This window comes from Papilio xuthus, unplaced genomic scaffold (genome assembly GCF_000836235.2).
Source record: "Papilio xuthus unplaced genomic scaffold, Pxut_1.1 DF827777.1, whole genome shotgun sequence".
NCBI lineage: Eukaryota > Metazoa > Arthropoda > Insecta > Lepidoptera > Papilionidae > Papilio > Papilio xuthus.
Window position 1 is genome coordinate 6258060 of NW_013530872.1, and position 19380 is coordinate 6277439.

Below are 19380 nucleotides of genomic sequence, written 5' to 3' on the forward strand. Positions count from 1 at the left end.
CAAATACATTTTTCTAGATTTTTCTAATACATAGAAATCTAGACTAGCAAACTTTTGTGTTTCAGCGATATATGCATTGACTATATTAACCCTCATTCTGTCATTTTGTAGGTTTTTATGTATTGATGCTGGTAAACAATATCATTGATTTTGAACAAGTTTGAACATTCATATAATGTATTTTACAGCTATGTAAATTATAATAAATTGGTTTCTAAATTTTCTATAATTCTTAGTATATAAGAATAGAGTCTGGTAAAGACTTAATCACCACCAACTTAAGGTATATGCTCATGGTGTTTGTTTTGAATATGATAACATTGTTATGTCTCGTTGTTATTAGTAATAAGACAGTTTACGTTTCTTTGCGTAAACAGAGCACTAAGAAACATCGCTACATACTACTAGAAAACTTTTTTTCAAATTTAGTTTCTAGAAAAATTGGTAGACATAATGTCTATTGTGATTTTACCCATTTCAATATAAGGATTTATAACACATAAATAAAAGTAAATGCATATATATTTAAATCCATTTTATTGAAAAGAAAACATATTTGATAGTAAATATAACCAGTGTTATATGCAAGTATACATGAAGTGTGAAATTGATTGAATGTTGACGTGTCTATTGCTTATAGTCACTAGTCTTTTCTACTCTCTCCGTAATAACAAAATTGTAATTAAAAATAATAAATGAAAATAATTTATCCCATCCTTTTTAAGTATGTTGAGACACATGTTAAAATATTGTTAACAAAAGATATAAAGAATGAATTAATTTGTAGTAACCAGAGATGTTAAACGGCAATCATTGCCAGCGAAAGCCTAATACCGAACATGACAAGAGCGTCTTGATATTTAGCTCATTTAGCTTCGCTTTCGCTGCGACAACGAATCTACAACCGAATTGCCAACAGCAAAAGGCAATGAATGCCCTCTTTTCGGTTGCAAACTCGTGACCAAACCAGTTTGAATTGACGAAACCTAAGTCGCGCCAGGTGGGTTGTGTTGATATAACAATACAGTTAGAGTAGCGCAAGTTGCACTTTCTCATGTATTGCAATACCATTCGGTTCTGTTGGCTGCTTAAGGGATGGGGTGGAAAGTGAGCTCTGTCTGTGAGTGTGCGAACAGCAAGTTCAGTTGGGAATCCAAACCAACGTTGAACACCTTGATCAACTTGGCTGTCTGCTGTCCCGGGTCTTTACGTACGAGAGCCGTTCCCGACACCTTCATTAGATGCACCTCGGAGTCCACCGATCCTCCTCCAGTGGTGGCCAGTTTCACGTGGCATGTCACGTCCACTTGAATATATTTTTCAACCGCCTTCCCGCGCTTACCCGGCACGTCCACATATTCAGTCATCTTTTCAATTTGTGGCAGATCAGCCCGGAATACAATCGCTTCGCCAAGAAGACCCTGGAAGAAAATTTAAAAAGTATAGCTAATGAAACTGCGATTCGTTTACTTTTATTTGGCCGCGTACCAAATTCATTATTTATACGACGATGTAGCATCGATCGTTAGTAAACAACTAAAGATTTAGACTATGCACCAGTCTGCTAAAAGATCTATTATAGAATTGGCAGTCTTCCAACTTTATGTAATGGTGAAGATAATTTTGTTTGTTGAAAATTATGTAAATTATACACGCTTACCCCGTTTCCTGTGATGGAGAACTTCATGTCAGGATGGACTGCACGAGGCTCCATGCCGATACCCTCGGGATGAGAGTCGGACCAGAAGTAATTCTCAGGTGCGTTAAGAGTATCGGGTTTGAAGGTGATACGCTTGCCATATCCCATGCCAACGGACTGCAACATTAAGCTTCGGCCTTCAAAGAGATGGCGACGGCTGTTGGCGGGACGCACGCGGTACGAGAATCCAGGAATAATGCGTGGATCAACATATGTACCTAAAATAAATGTAAAAATTTAGATATTGCAGCCTATAAATGGACTGCTAAGTAAATAGAACAGTATCTAATTTCTAAACAACGTACCAATAACTGGAAGTTCATATCTTTCCAATCCCACCATACTGTATTGACAGGGAATATCTTTGATGTCAGCTCCATTGACTTTAACTCTTCTGGATGAAGATTGAACGCCGGGCTTCAGTTCGTAACCTTTCTTCAATTGTTTGATGCCAATGGCGACATTGATGACTCTAACAACACTGGCGTTACCGCGGCCTTTCTTGAGCAGAGCAACTCCAGTGACAGGTACTAATTTAGTAGCACCATCGTTTTCGTACCATTCCACTTTGCAAAGTGTGTTGATTTTCACTTTCTTCTCAATCGTACCATCTGCACCTATCAGCTGGTTAATTTCTATTTGATTCTTCTGTAATTTATACAACAGTATATTAGTTACACTTTATTTAATAAAATTAAGTTATTTTGTATGTAATTCACTAATTATTTGGTCCTACATTACCTGCTGTTGAACAACTTCGAGAATGCCTTGGGGTTCATGGTTAGCGTCATAAATAGTAAACTTGTCACCGACGGAAACGGCTTCGATCTCAAACAGGAATCCCTCGGGTCTGGAGTCCGACCAGAAGTAGTTGTTGTTTTCATTAAGAGTGGAATCAATCGGCTCAAATGTCAGCCGGCGTGCAAAGCCGCGACCAATCGATTGCAGCGTCAGAGCCTTGCCGTCAAACAAGTACCTCGGCTTCACTGATAGAGGTGGTGCGTCCAAAGCCTGAAATATTACACAACAATATTCATATTCCATTCAGAAGAAAAGACAAAAATACTCATCTCATACAAATTAAAATTTAAAATTGACTTTATAAAAAAGAAAATTCATTTTTCGGTCACCATTTTAGAAAGATTTTACTGTAACAATTACTAAGTAAAGGTCAAAAACTTTAGTTATTTTTCCATTTTCCACATGCAAATGTTCTAGGGAGTTATGACACCAGTGTGTTGCTTACAATTGTGCTTTTGTCAGTGGAACTTTATTACAAATGGTAAATGTATGAAAAAATAACCACACAAGGACTCAAAGAAGTTTTTTTTTTAACATGGATAAAATTGACATGTAAAAATGGCATGGTGCCCTTATGAATGATACTTATGGTTTACCTATTATAGACATAACATGCTGGCGGCCAGTATGTCACATTCGACCTGTCGGGCCTCCGCGAGGTTTCTCGAAGGACAATCATTGTGTATGTGAACGCCGCACTGGGCGTGGTTCTGAAAAACTGGACGATCCACATACCATCGCCTACAACGGCAAGTGCAAACAACCAGTGGCGAAAGAGCCGCAAGTCAACAGTGTTGGTCGTTGATGATATTTTCCATTCTGTAAACGTCAGCAACGGACACTGCTACTTACTAACTCCCTAACAATGACCGAATTGCACTGGACATGCTGAAATCGACTAGCCAACTAGCTAAACTGAATTTGGACCATAAAAAATTTAGTGAAATATAAAAATATTCAAAGGAAAGATATAGCAGCATCTTTTAGCACTTATTGGTAAGGTTGCCATTACATTTTTTTTTAATTGCAATATCAAATTTCAATTTACAATATGAATTTGCAAAAGCTTATCGACAGCGTTTGTACATATTATGGCGTCTATAAACAAAACAGTAAAATTATAAGGTAATTTTACAATAGTCACGATTCAATAAATTATATTATATTTACCATGACAACCTTACTTGAAATATCAAATACTGATAAAAATTTTGAAAAAAAGGTAAACCAAATAGGAAAGTTGTAACAGTGGTAAAAAAAGATTACCGCAAAAGTACTACTAATATTATTATTAATGAAATGAAAACTATAGAAATATAAATATTTTGAACATTTTTGTATGATCATTTTGGAAACAAACTCACCATCCTCTTGGTAGCTGAAAAGAAGGATCAAACAAAAATGTTCTATACCAAAAAATTACATACCACCGTTACTATGAAAATAAAATTTATCGTTTCAAATATATTAAAATGAGACACGATTGTATGCTAAAAGATTGCCGACATTCTTAAAGTCCAAAATCAATTGATTTCATTGAGAGCGTAGTCGTTTCTTTCGCAGTCCGTTTGGTAAATTTTGCCCCCGATCGATATGGATCTTCGTAGTTTTTCTTTCATTTCTCGGAACGAGTAACAAACATGGTACAAAAGCTTCAACTTATCGCATATCAACTGATCGATGAACAAAGCCACAATTAACATTCCTGAAGAATTGTCGCTGTCAGTCATATAACCAACAAATACTCAAGAATTTCAAAACAAAGTCAACGAAATGTGGAAGATTGCGTATACTAAGTTAAATATCAACTTGCAATCATCAACACTTCTACTGTAAAATGCGACAATTCTTCAAATTGTAATGCGTAATGATCAGTGTAATTTTTATTTTAATTATAAATATATATTCTTCTCACCTGCATTGGTCTAATTTTATATCTGAATCCGGTTCTGACCCTAGGGTCAATGTAAACTCCGATGACGGGCATTTGGTGGGGGGCGGGTTGAGGCACGCGATACACGGCGGGTACATCGCCGAGGGTGCTTGCGTCCAATATAACCTCCTTATCATACACGCTAGATGTCCAATAACCTTTGCATTGAACCTCCGGAACCTCCTACAATATAGTAATACTTTATTGTTTAAAATAATCTAAAGACAGTTCGTTCACATCACTCGTTGGAAATATGAATTCATGCAACATAAGTAATCGTACCAATTATCAAAATGTTTTGGATTTTCCAATTTTATTTTATTTACTATTGTGTGTTGACTTGAAAACAAAAAACAATTTTACATTTATAGTAAATAAGTTACAGTAGGTGATAAAAATACGCGGACAAAATCAAGACATCAAAGAGAACAAAGAAAATATCTATTCCAAATTGGATTGATTCTCAAGCTTGATTTTTACTAAAACTCATTTATTTTGTTTCTTAAAACTTAAACTTACTTCTATAGTATCACAGGGAAGTAATTCAATTTCTTCATAAAAGACAGCCGCGAGCATTTTTATAAATTTAAAATAAATCAAACAATAGACAAATGAACTGGACTCGCGGCTGCTGCGGGGTGGAATACAGTGGCTCGCCTTGGCATTGCGACATGTGTCATTTTAAGAGTTCATGCCAAGAGAGATGTATTATCGTCTTCATGTTATTCTAATCTATATCTCTTTAATATCTAATTTAAGACAAAGACGACACAAAATGTAATTATACTTTTTTGTTTAATTTCTTGCCATCTTTTCACCTGTACTATATTTGCTTTCAATTTCCTTGTTATTAGTTAATACCCGATAGTACTTAGTGTTGCTATCGCTATCTATCATTTAATAAGACGAAGAATTATTTTTACATACTATGGAACAATAAAATGTGATATTCAATCAAAAGAAGCGCAGATATAAATTGTATCACTTCAATCAGAGTAAATCAGTGAAACGAGTATGACGTACATTCACAATCAAAGCAAATTGATTTGACTGCGACGCTGAAAGTACAAAGTCCATTCAGGAGATCGATCGTCGACTATTTTTAGCTACGTACAACGCGGTTAAACGGACCCAATGAACAGAAATACACACCCACACACACACACACAGCTACATTGGTAACATGAATTTCTAAATTTGTCAAGGATTCCTTATTGAAATTCAGTCGTAAATATTAAGATTTATAGAAATAGGCGTGGTCTATCCTTGGAAAGTATATGACGCTGCGTCAATATCTTTTAATGGACATTAAGAAAAGTATTTTAGTGTAGATTTACTTTCAGATATCTTCACTAAGGAATACCGTTATTAAGAATACTATTGAGCAAAATATTTTCCAATCGCATTTTCATGTCATTAGTCTGAAGCCACACGATGTTGTTGGCCATTGAACAATTACTAGCATTGAAGCTGTACAACAAATAGAAATCAATGAAACGTTGTTTGATAAGAACGTCTGGGATATGTTTTATCGGTACGTATAATGTTATTGTGGTCGCAGGGGGCCGAGCTGACGTAAGTTTATCATTAACTTGATGAGTTCAAATAGGGGTGTGACACACCACGTCACAAATTAATGAAATAAAAATAACCAATTCAATTTCATTAATTAAACTTGATTCTCAACTGGTCGTAATAGTACGTGGTTATATCTTACTTTAGATTATTCTTAATCGACGATATATAGAGAAGTTTTTAGGTTTATTTAAAAGCAAATTTAAATCTGAATTTAATTATGTTATTTTTTTTTGTATAGTTGACTAACATTGAATATTATTGTTATTATACTTATCACTTACCGGTACATCTAACTCCGAGAAAGCCTCTTCACCGTCACTCTCGTAGTCACTGGGTGCTGACGTCAAAGCCTTTGGTCTCTCTTCAGGCTCCTGTGTAAAATAGTGATTTGAAACTAGTTATTCTAAAACACCATTCGTTTTTAGGGTTCCGTACCTCATAAGAAAAAAAAACGGAACCCTTATAGATCACTTTTTTCTAGTTCGTAAGACAATTTTTCTCGTGCGTTATATGTCATGGTTATCTCTTTCAAATCTCTATTTTCTAGTCTATTTTGTGTGAAATACCACTGTAGATTTATTTTTATTACAATGTTTCGGCAGTGGAAATCCATAGTAAGACAAAATGTATTTAATCATTTTGAAAATAATGTTTTATACATTTTTATTGTTATTTTAAATATTAATTCGTGACAACCCGATCGTTGGAACGTAGTTTACAATTTTCTTATCACTAAATTATTACGAATAGACGGTTGTTTATAACAAAAATTTATAAGACATCTGGGAATCGAGGCCAAAGATTTATTATTGTATCTTTTAATAAGATTGAGCCTTGACTCGATTGTAATGGGACAATAAGTAAATACCACAGATAAGTTAAAAAAAACTTTAAATATTTTGTTTGCAATAAATGTTTTTATTGCCATGTATTTGTTCCGAAAATATTCCAAGGGCAAAATTCACTGAAGCTGAGGCCATTATGGCCTTGCTTATATTTTACAAATTCTTTTACATTACGTCATAAATTAATCTGAACGAGTAAATAACATTTTTAAAAATGTCGTCGGAATGCAAAAGTAAAAGTAGACACAGTTTTAAATTGAAATAATTTTATCTTATATATAAAATTCTCGTGTTACAATTTTCGTTCCCATACTCCTCCGAAACGGCTTGACCGATTCTCATGAAAATTTGTGAGCATATTGAGTAGGTCTGATAAACGGCCAACATCTATTTTTCATCCCGCGCGGACAGAGTCGCGGGCGACAGCTAGTTTAATATAAACAGGGAAGTGCTCAATTAAGTTTAAGCAATTTATAATTTTGAAAATACTATTAACCTATAAAATTTATGGCAAAAACTTAAAAATGGTTTAGAATTTGGCTACCTACGGGTTAAAACTTTAACATTTAAATTAACTACTTTTAAGATACACACAGAAATTCTCATCCATATCTTAAGTGAAAAGTTTTTCGGTATTGATAGAATGTTCTTTAACTCAATTTTTTTTTATAAATGTGTAGACATAAAGCTATCATACATATACTGTATAATTTATGCATAGGACTTACCTGGGCATAAGGTAGGTTGTCCACTAACTCTGGTTCATCAATCGTAGTAGTGGTGCCGGCTAAGCGAGCGCGGGTCAGATTCCACAGGCGACGTAGAGCTAAAGGTGTCTCCTCTACTTGCATTTCCATTGCGGAGTTTGCGAGCATTTTATTATGTATATAAGTTTCCTGTTAACAAAATATTTATATAAATTCACATGATCTTTATATACAATAAGGAAAATCTTTCATGTTGCCATAAGAATTTTTTAATTTCTTATTGACAGAGTTACGGTAGTGGAATAACCCGGCTGATGATTAATTAAATTTTTTATTTATCTTATTTTATGAAAGCTAAAAAGATATCCTACGCGTCATTTTAATACACGATGAAAGATATATTTGTAATGTGTGGACGGTAAATAGACTGGGCCCTTGGGTACACTTCGTGCGATAAGGCGAAGAACACGCTTAACCGTCATGTTTTGATGTTAAAGAGATGAGATAAGTGTGCCATGACCTCATAAATGGCAGTCTGTAATCTATCTAAACGTTTTAGTCACGAGCATAAGTAGTAGTTACTTTTCTATTTTATTATTAGCTTAAATATTGTACAAAAAGAAAATATTTTGCTTTTATTCTGACGAGAAACAAAAAATGTCCAAGGTTGCACGCTATTAAAAGAGCTTTGCTGACAACCCCGTTTAAAACATATTAGTATTTCAAAGATAATGTGAGGGATGACGGTATCTTTTATACACAGAGTTTTTGATCTCAGAAACCAACGATTAGTAGTTATAATTAAGGTTTTTCCAAAAAAAAAGTCTTATTAGCTAACATAAAAAGAAAAACGTCATTTGTGAATGTATATTCGTTTGTTTAATTCAATTACTACACGTGCACAATAACATCAGACCCGCGTGCAACATAGGCTTCCGTCACCTCGCTTTTTACTACCCTGCATGCGTCATTGTTTGCGAAAAAACAAGGCTTATTAACTCTCTTTAGATTATTATGTTACGACTTAACTGTGCAATCCATAAAAGATCCCTTATATGACGTCATAGGATTCCGTTTTCATGTTATTGTGCAATTTCAATAAGTTTTAAATTGAATTAAATATTGCATCGGAAACTTTTTATTTTTCAAATAAATATTGGTATTGTATTTATTTAATTTCTTATCACAAAATTACATTTGTATAAATTTCAAAATGCATTCATTGTATAACAATTTGTAATAAAACGCACGGAAACTATTCAAACTCTATGAGGCGGCACATTGATAAATACAAAATACAATTCACCTGAGACGAGTTACGTTAAAAAACAATCCATGATTCATTTAATTAATTAGTAAATTAACAAGAAAACTGTTTAATCTGTACAATTAATTTCATAAACATTATTTCATGGAAAATAATTTTTGTGCAATGTAATAAAAATAAAAGAAACAGGGTGACCTCAATTTTGTTATGCGAATTCTCAGATTGGTAAAAAAACAAACTTTTTAAACATTTTTATTTGGCTTATAAATAAAATTATTCACTAAATATATTTACTTAAATAAAATTTATTAAGTATTAAAAAGTTTCAATTAGTCTAATTTTAATTAAAACGGTAAGAAAATAGCAAATGTAAATTAAATTTGTATTCTTTTATACTGTTCAATGAACTGCAAACGCTTGAAATAACGGCAGAAATAGAAATTCCGCAAGCGTTTATTCGTAAATTCATTTACATTGCCACGTCATAGCAAACCTAAAGTTTATACAGCTGGTTTTCATTAAACGCATTGTTAGATTTTTGACAGATGTAGTTAAAACATAATTAAGGATATTGTACAAAAAATTTTAAGATTAACATAAATTTAAAAAAAATCTTTGACAATCCCACATTCAGAATATGGGTCTTCAACGTGTCACCCTACGGTATTGAATAAAACAGGTATAATTCCAGAGAAGAGCCAAACAAAAAAAGATCACCCTATAACAGGTAGTTGATTCGTTGAAGAAAGAATCAATAGCTGTTACGTTATATTTGTGTAACCCAGATGTTTAAGAAAACTTTTAAATTATAGCTATCGCCATCGACTCGGCCAGCGGAATTAAAAAAAAAAATATTACTTAGTAGCCAAAGTTAACTTTCAGAATATGTTCTACAACCATACCAAATTTAAGCGAGATCTGTTTAACTGTTTAATATAACTAATAACAAAAATCCATCCATACATCTAAACATCGCATTTATAATATTAGTAAGTTCAAATGAACGTATAAATTGTGCATTCGATGTTTCCATAAAAAGAACATAAGGAAAATTAATAAAAATACTTGCAGGAAAATTATGTTCATTTTATCGTAATATACAAAATCCAGACAATTTTTTAACGTCAATAAACCCGTATAATTTTTCGTTAGGACAAATTAGTTGAAAGTGTTCCTCACTTGGAGCACTATGCGACGGCGAGAGAGAAAGCGCTCGTGGTTGCAGTTCTACTTATGTCGGTCGGCCATTTGCTGCGCCCGATCTAACTTACCAGAACATTCTTTTGCAATAGAAACCAGTTTATTGTTAACAATTTTATTTAAAATGTTATCAAATCCTTATTCCTATAGTATCGATTGACCATGCATTTTGAGGAAAACGTTTTTTTTACCAGTTATATGCTTACCTTGGTGAGATTAAAAAAGATTTTTCGCTTGATACTGGGCAGCGGGTATTGTTGTGATGGTCGGTAGTATTTCTGCAATACAAAAAGTTGTCACAAATGCGGCGACGGCTTCGTAGAAGTAAAACGTAGACGTAACGTGCGGCAGGGCGACTCGAACACAACTGAACGATCACACAACTTTGAATGTATTTTAAACTTGAGTAATCGGCTCTCCCCGTCTGCTGGCTGCCATACGAAGGGGATGACGATATGGAAACTGAGCGAGATAGTTGTAGGGCGCACACAGTCACCATATTTTCTTTTTTTACGAGACTGGTCCATTTAATCAAAATATAACCTATCAAATTGAGCACAAAGTGACGTGTCTCAACAACTTTTTAATTTTGGAATTTTATTTATAAACTGAAGCAGATATATAAAAAAAAACAATTTTGACACAATGAATGAATTTACAATAAATAAAAAGATTCCGGAAATTGTCCTAGCAAAGATCACGCCGCTGAGTAAACAGTTCCCAAAATTTTATTCTATTTAGTTTTTGCATCGCACTATGTTAATGTTTGTACCAGATAAAAAAGAAAGCACGAATTTCTACGACAGAATTTTTTATTTGAACAACATAAGTGTAGAGTATGTAGTTTTGCAATTTATGCTAGGACGTGTATCAAACTTCACCCAAAGGCGCATAATGTTTTTATTCCGACTTAAATGACTATATCATGCATGGTTCTCATCAAACCATCATGTCAGAGCCATGTATACTCTTCATCAAACTTTCAATTTCAACTGAAACCAAAATCCTGTATATTTCAACTTCTTTATGGTATCAGTAGTGGCATGCAGCGACCGCGTGCTGCACCCACACATAGACACAGCGTTACGCATGCGTCGAGACGTTGGCTACGTCGGGGCTCGAGGCCGACGTCACTGGCCTCGTTTCAGACCGAAGTTCAGAGGGTGTCCACCGGCCATCGTCTAGTCAGGTAACTTAACTTGCGCCTTTGCGAGGACATTGCGTAAAATTCCGCTAACCTACGTCGGAATAAGGTCAACGTTAGTTTCAGTGTTTGGTAACTTTTATCAGTTGTTCCTTTTTACGCTGATAACAGTTGAAAACGGATACCAGTTCATTATTGACTGTAGTACTTACCAATATAGCAACTACAAAATAATTTTTAAGTATTCGTGATACAAACAGGCCTGCAAATATTATCAAAAGATGTTTCTTTTCAATTTTATATCATTTAATACGAGAAGTTTAAAGTACTTTTTTAAAACCTGTATGTTTTATCTTGCAAGAAAAATGAAAGCTGCAAGACAGTCGAGAGTAAAGTTCTGGAAACGGGAATAAATTAATAAACCGGTGATGCAAGCGCCTCCGATGTGCGCCTCTGTGTCGCGGGATAAAATAAGATTTTCCGCAACCAACATACCGAATACCGATCGTTTGATGCACGGTTAAATATACAAGGCAATGCACCTTAAGCAATTAAATATCAAGTTTCCAAACTATAATTTATAATTAAAAAATTCTAAATTATAAATCTTACTTCTTACTAATATTATAAATGCGAATGAATAGATGGATGGATTTATTTGAAGGTATCTCCGGAACGGCTTAACGGATCTTACTGAAATTTGGCACAGATCTAGAACATAGTCTGGAAGAACATATAAGCTACTTATTAAGTTTCTTTACTTCCACGCGGTCGAAATCGAGGGCGACAGCTATACAACTCAAGTCGCTTGACGGTGATGAGGTGACCCTTAGTGTAGCTTTAATGAGAGAATTTTAAATTTTAAGAGACAATTAAGAGACTGCCAAAATACTTCGTCAAGCGCAATAATATGAAACAAGTCCTGTATTTCTGTTTAACACATCGCATATATGTGAAAAAAATATGTAAATATTTTACTTAAAGCATAAATATGATTACCACTGTCTTGTTTATGAAAAAATCAGGATTCTCAAGTAATGCAGTGGCTATGCCATTTTTTATAATTAAAATTACATCATAAATTATCATTTAATTCCAACCCATCTTATAAGTATTTTGAAGGACCGCAGAAGAGAGTGTGAAGATCTGTGGCCTTTTCATACCCCACTGGTTTACGGACATGAGTGATGTTGTAGGGACATATGACGTCATATAATTTTGAATTCCAGGAAATGATGACTATTTATAACCTTTATTAACCTAATTACACATAAACTATGTGATTAAGGATTAATTATTCATTATATTTGAGTATTCTTAGTAATATCTTAGATAACAATTCGAAGTCGGCGCGTGCCGATTTCTAACTATTGTAGATAAGATAATATGAGTGTACAAAAGATTTAAACGAATTTATCTCAACATTGTCTTTTCGTAGCACGTGTTGATAAAGTATGTATGTTTTTGCAATCATTATAAATAGTACATTATGATAAAAAAAAATCAAATTAAAAACATTATTTTTAACTTTTAACGTAGTTTGAATAAGCCGTTATAATTGATTTTTTAAAATTAATAAACAAAAGGTTTATGTCGATTATTTATTTTAATTTATTAAATGATCTTTGTCGCATTATTAATAACTAATTATCCAAATTATTTCTGCAAACATTAGCGAATTTAAAAAACTTTTGGCCTCGTCTGAAGACTGGTAGGCCAGGTTCTATGTAGACAAGATTACACCCACAAGCCTTCATCATCATCTCACTATACGTCCCCACCGAGGGGCTCGAAGCCTACCCTAAGTTAAGGGTGATTAGGCCATAGTCAACAACACAAGCCTTATTATAATATATTTAAGCCTAAAACATTCGCTTCAGGAACCTGTCATTTATTTAATAAGTTTAATTATTTGTTAAAATCCTGGTGTAAAATAATTTTTGCAAGGAAATCGTTACTAAACAATAGCCGATTGTGTTTATCTATATATATAATAGAAAGTCGTGTTAGTTACACTATTTATAACTCAAGACCGGTTTTACCGATATGACTGAAAATTGGTGAGGAGGAAGCTTAGAGCCTGGAGACGGACATAGGATACTACTTATTCATTTTTTAATTTTTTTTCGAATTTATGCCTTGAAGAGTTGCTTTTTATTTAACTTACTATTATTATAAATGCGAATGTTCAGATGAATTAGATGTGGATGGATGGATGGGTGTTTGAAGATATATCTAGAACGACTGAAAGAACACATAGGCAACACTAATTAATTTTTTTTGTATATCCGCAAGGACGGAGTCGCGGGCGACAGCTAGTAAGAAATAATTTGATACAGCATATTTTGGTTCACACATGTGTGCATAGGTACGATTAGCAATTGCTTTGATATCGCATGTCAAGTTTATAGAACCAACAGCCGTTGTTTCTTGGAAGTCTTTAAATCAACATAACTACAAAAACCAGACTACGTCTGAGAATTTACTGTTTCAATAAATGATAACAATATCGTATACAATTTTATATTATTTAGTTTTATCTTTAGTTTGGTTTGGTTTTAGTATATAGTTTATTTAATATATTATTAATTAATTCATTTGTTTTGTAGTAGTTAGTTATTATCGTATTGTTCTTAAAAACTAAATTCTAAACTACAACATACAGTAAATTTTGTTTCTTACTAATATTATAGATGTGAAAACATGGATGGATGCATGGATGTTTGTTAGAAGGTATCTCCAGAACAGCACAATGGATCGCAATGAAATTGGGCATAGATGTACATAGCCTGAAGAACACATAGGCTACTTGATGAGATTTTTTAACTCAGCGCAGACGGAGTCTTGATCAAAGGTTAGTAAATCATATGGCATAGAGACCTTTAAGAAGCGAGCATACCATTTCCTTAAAGGCCGGCAAAGCATCTGCAGTTCCTCTGGTGTTGCAGATATCCATGGGTGTCGTTGATCCAACTTCTCTTATAAAAAAACACACTTTAACTATTGTATTAGTTCAAGGCGAATACATAGATTCCTGTTTACATTCGTATGTAAGGAAAAAGAGATCAATCACCTCGATCACATTTTTCCATTTGCACTTATATAGAAATGTTTGTTTTACAAATTAAAGCCACATAACACGAAAGTGAACCACTATTGCATTGAATTAAACCACTTACAGATATAATATTAGAGATATTTCGTTTAAATTATTCTAAAAAAAAAACAGTATAAATTAACACAACAGTAGAAAGTCCAATTTAAAAAAAAAATTCTGGCTTACTGTCCGCAAGTCCGGGTTTCTTCCGGATTCTACGGAACGGGCAGAATTGACTTTGACGGAACTTTGACTAGAAGGTAGCTGATATATTGCTTGCGTAGTAAAAGCTTACTATCATTTTTTATCTTATTTTAAGTTGACGAAGCCGCGGGGGACCGCTAGATATAGTATAAAAATAAATTGCTATTTCTGACTGACTGAATTTGTATGGATGCTTGGTGTGTAGAAATCTACACTAAGAATTAGCTAAGATTGCGAGATGTTTCTCATGAATATTTTGTTTATTCCTTTTATAAATATTCTGTTGGTATATCACTGTAATTTAATTAACACGAGTCGACGTAAAATCACATCGATTCTCTTATAGTCACGTTTAATTTACAATAGAGGTATTCTTGATATATTTTTTTTGTGTTTCCAATCACGCACATACCGTATGTTACTTATAATATGTTTTATAATTTATAACAAAGCATAGTCTGTCAAAACTTTATGTTGAATCGTTTTTCAATAATAAGTGAGTAAAGCTATTGTTTGCACAGGAAATGATGTCTATAGTCGCCACATTAAGAATGTCAACTAAACGGTTACACATCGCATGTCCCTTTTGTATATCAGCTGGCAAACAGAGAAATCAGCTCAATATGAGTCACCACTTAGGGGCTCGGAGCCTACCCTAAGTCACGAGCGACTAGGCCATAGTCAACTACGCTGGCCCAGTGCAGGTTGGTTGACTTCACACATATCATAGAATTTCTTCTCAGATATGTGCAGGTTGCATCACGATATTGTCCTTCACAGTAAGAACCTCGGATAAATGTACATATGTAAATCAGAAATCGAAAAACACATTGGTACATGGCGGGATTCGAACACTGGACCTGCAGATTGCAAGTCAATTGCTTGACCGATGAGCCCCCGTCGCTCAAGTTGTATATCGTTATTAAAATTTGTAAGTATTAAGAATTTATCCGATATTTTTTTGTAATTACTTTCGTAGACCTTTCGTTATTACAAGACAGTATCGACTGTAGCAATCTTATGATCTGTAATTAATGTATTAGCAACAACTTTGTTGCTTACTTACTAAATATGGAAAGGAAGTTATAAGTAATCTGTAGCACCTCAAGAATCCAATTCGTCTGGAAGAAATAGTGGTATAAAAAGATAGTAATATCGATGAGAAATATAATAATATTAGCACTTACAGGAAAACGTCTTTGATAACATATTTAAATCATATGTGTTTATAAAATTTTCTTTGTTAAAACTACTCAATACTTATTCCTAGACTAAATAACTGGCACAATTCATAAAGAAGTTTGCAATTATGTTTGATAATACTTCTCTTGGAATATAAAACATATCCTGTTAAGTTCTATGTTTATTTTTCAGTTCAATAGCAATGGTACAGTCGGCGCGTGCAGTTCCACATGACTTATGTTGACTCATTGTAATTACAGTTCGCCATAATCAAACAGATAAGAGTTGCTACCAACTATTAACTTGCATAATCTAAACATGAAATAACTTAAATAACTAAGTAAAAACATACATATTAAAACGTTTCAGATGTAGACAAATGATATAGGTTTTATAACATTAAATTCAATAAAAACATTGATGAATAATATTCAAAGCTTTAGAATTTTTTCTCGTACAACAATGGGGAAATCATCAATTAAATAATTTGTTATCAGTCAGAGATATCTTAAGTCAAAGCGATGTAGGAAAATACAATAAAAAGAGATAAAATAAGTACCTACAAAAATAATTTATAGCGCGACAAGTCACAGGTAAAAAGTTAAAGTAATAAAAATATAGTACAAAAAGCCTTACTTGTATACATAATTCATTTATACCTAATCAGATGTTTATACTTTATAATTTTAGTGCAATTGCCGTTATTTAGTTTACTGCGTAAAGTTAAAAATAAGTATCAAAGTTCACGATAGCAAAATTGTTAATAAGAAATTTATTTTTCAACATTATTTAACTATAAATATACTGTAAACAAATGAGTTGTTTTGCTGACGTTCTTATTACAAACGTTATTATAATTATCAACAGTTTTTGTACAGCTTTATAATAGAATCTTCTTTAATGTTAAACAAATATTCGCTAGTATTTACTTACAACTATGAACAATATTATTATATACAAGTTACAGTTAAATTTAAAATAATGCAAAAAGAACTTAGTAATAATCTTATATATAAAATTCTCGTGTCACAATTTTCGTTCCCATACTCCTCCGAAACGGTTTGACCGATTCTCACGAAATTTTGTGAGCATATTGAGTAGGTCTGAGAATCGGCCAACATCTATTTATAATCCCGCGCGGACGGAGACGCGGGCGACAGCTAGTATAATATAAGTTAATAGTAATATTATACGATGGTAGTACTAGTGATTCATTTAGTATAACGTTTCTTAAATGACATATCAAAAGTAAATGCAAAAAGCTGATCTTCGCAGTTTTGTAATAAAAGAACTTAGTCTTTCAAACTTACGCAAATAATAGGCCTGTGTACTCATTAGCTTAAAAATTATCTAATTAAGTTGTACAATAAATTAAATCGGATAAATATTATCGAATAAAAACATCAGTTAACTGGCAAAATAAAAACATTAATTACTTGTTCAAAGAACAATTTATAAGTCGTTAAACCATTGTTAGTGATATTTGTTAGATTATTACTACCACTTTTACCATTAAATACAGTCCAAGGTCGAATGTATTTACCATTACGTTTCTAAATTATTAAATAATATGCATAATAGTTGGTCGTCTTGAGAATGCTGCACCAACCATGGTATTTTCTAGAACAAAACCGCATAAACAATTAGTCACAGCTTTGTTTACAGCTTGGGATGTAAAACAAAAATGTCACGGTCTCTCCCATCGAGGTTTCTCAAAAAATGTAATTATAGGTACAGTACTTATATGCATTTAAGTCAACAGATGATTCATTGTTTGTCCTTATTCGTCGTATTGTTAATTAATAATTATGTCTGTAGAATACTCTAGCTATATTCTCACGTTCCATATATAATAAATCTACGATCCAAAGTTATAGTGCAAAAAAGTTCATGTTTTATATATATGGGATAGTTCTCGAGATTATTCTAATTTCCGCCAAAACCTTAAAATATTACTCACAATCTGGAAAAACAGACCTACTTTATAAATCGCGAGGTCTAGAAACATGTTATCAATATTGAATCTAATAAAGCGGTAAAGGTTTGTTATAAAAAATGTTTTAATATTATCTAGTAACAATTAACTATAGCTGAAACCAAATTTAAAATAAGAAATCGTTATAGGTGTTACCTGATAAGCTCAAAATTACTGAAACGCTTTAAACATTCTTTGTCTATTGGATCTTACATAAGGAAGCTAGGCTATTTTTTATCTGCATATCTACCCAAAAGAAGTTGAGGATTGCAAAGTTCAAGAAAAGTGAATGTATAGATAGTCATAACATTCTCAGCAATCACGGAGACCTTATTACATGTCAACTTTTATGGCTTTACGTCAATAGCCTTTATAGCACTAGTAATTGGACGCTATCTGGACACGCTTCAATGATTTGATAAAATTAATTAATTTACTATGACTATAATGATAAATACCTAAACTAATCAGGATCTATAATAACAGTGGTAGAGCCCGCTTTAACATCTTCGCACGAATTGGCCCGGCTCGCCCCGTGAAATACCACGACCACACAGAAGACAGGCGTGAAGTGGAAGCAATTCCGCGTTTCGTCTAATGAGTGTGCGGAGTTATTGTAAGGAAAGGATGGGAAGTGAAAGTGGACTTTCCGGATGAGAGGATGCATGGAAAGGGAAAATATTTTCTTTGTGTGCATCCTCTCCTCCGTCGATTGAAGGTGGGGCGACGCATATGCAATTGCGTATGTCTATGGGCAACAGTCGCTTCGCTGTTTCAGCGACTTCAGGTGGCCGCTCGCTCGTTTGCCACCTTATGGTATTAAAAAAACCAAAATACATACAATTTGTACTTGAAGCGACAACGATAGTTGGTAATCATGCTTCTTTGCTAAATTGTGGTTAACTTTAAGCTTACGTAGTTATGACATCTCTGTTTTATCAATACAAATGAAAGAGAAGACAATATGTTTTGTACACGGTGATTGATGATTATTTTATCAATTAACATTGCCTTACCTGACTGACAAATTATTTAAGCCATTGCTATAAGTGTAGACTTGTAAATAGCTATATGTTAACTATCTTGTGTCTATTATGTTCACTTTCTAGCTGTAAGTCTACCATGTAAGTAAATAAATAAATTACGTTTGAAGCAATTCAGGCGAGATCTTGGCAATTGAGCCGTATGTTTGGCTTGTGCTAAACACTGTTAGTTGTACATTATGTTATTATTATATTAATAAGTAATACGTGTTTAAGTTTAATGTGAGATACGATGAGCGAAACCACAACATCATCACGTTCCACACTGAGCTAAACCGGTTATTACCAGTTCCTTTCAATTCAATCATTTTGATAAGTGGCTTCTGTTGAACTTTTCCCTGCGATAAAATAAAATAGAACGTAGAAAAATAATTCAAGGAATTAAAAACAAAAAAAATCTAATAATGTAAATGCGAATTTTTAAATGTATGGATGCTTCTTACAAGGTATCTGCAGAACGGCCTAACGGGTCTAGAAGAAATTTGGCATAAATGTAGAACATAGTATAAGCACTAAGCTTTTTTGTCTCTGATTGACGGAGTCACGGGCGACAGTTTAAAAGCATACATTCGACCGACATAAGGCCACTTAGAAACGGTTTCATCTACTCGTTTAAATAAGGCGGTTAAAAAGGTCATCTCCAAATTTTGTTGATCTACCATTATGGCAGACGGATCTATTTATCTCTTAAAAGGAAATTTTTGC

General features: G+C 33.3%; 1 protein-coding gene across 2 annotated transcripts; it reads right to left on the reverse strand.

The window, feature by feature from the left end:
- Positions 1 to 520: 520 nt before the first annotated feature.
- On the reverse strand, positions 521 to 10431 carry LOC106115893 (uncharacterized). Of its 2 annotated transcripts, XM_013309529.1 has the most exons (8): positions 10237 to 10431; positions 7585 to 7752; positions 6293 to 6382; positions 4416 to 4616; positions 2441 to 2710; positions 2005 to 2347; positions 1661 to 1917; positions 521 to 1421 (listed from the first exon to the last, which is right to left on the reverse strand). In XM_013309529.1, exons 2-8 carry the CDS (start codon positions 7729 to 7731, stop codon positions 1089 to 1091), a joined length of 1641 nt encoding a protein of 546 aa, XP_013164983.1. In that variant the 5' UTR covers positions 7732 to 7752; positions 10237 to 10431; the 3' UTR covers positions 521 to 1088. The 2 variants fall into 2 exon arrangements, with proteins under 2 accessions (XP_013164983.1, XP_013164984.1); XM_013309530.1 differs by lacking the exons at positions 6293 to 6382; positions 7585 to 7752; positions 10237 to 10431 and adding an exon at positions 4953 to 5097.
- Positions 10432 to 19380: the final 8949 nt, after the last annotated feature.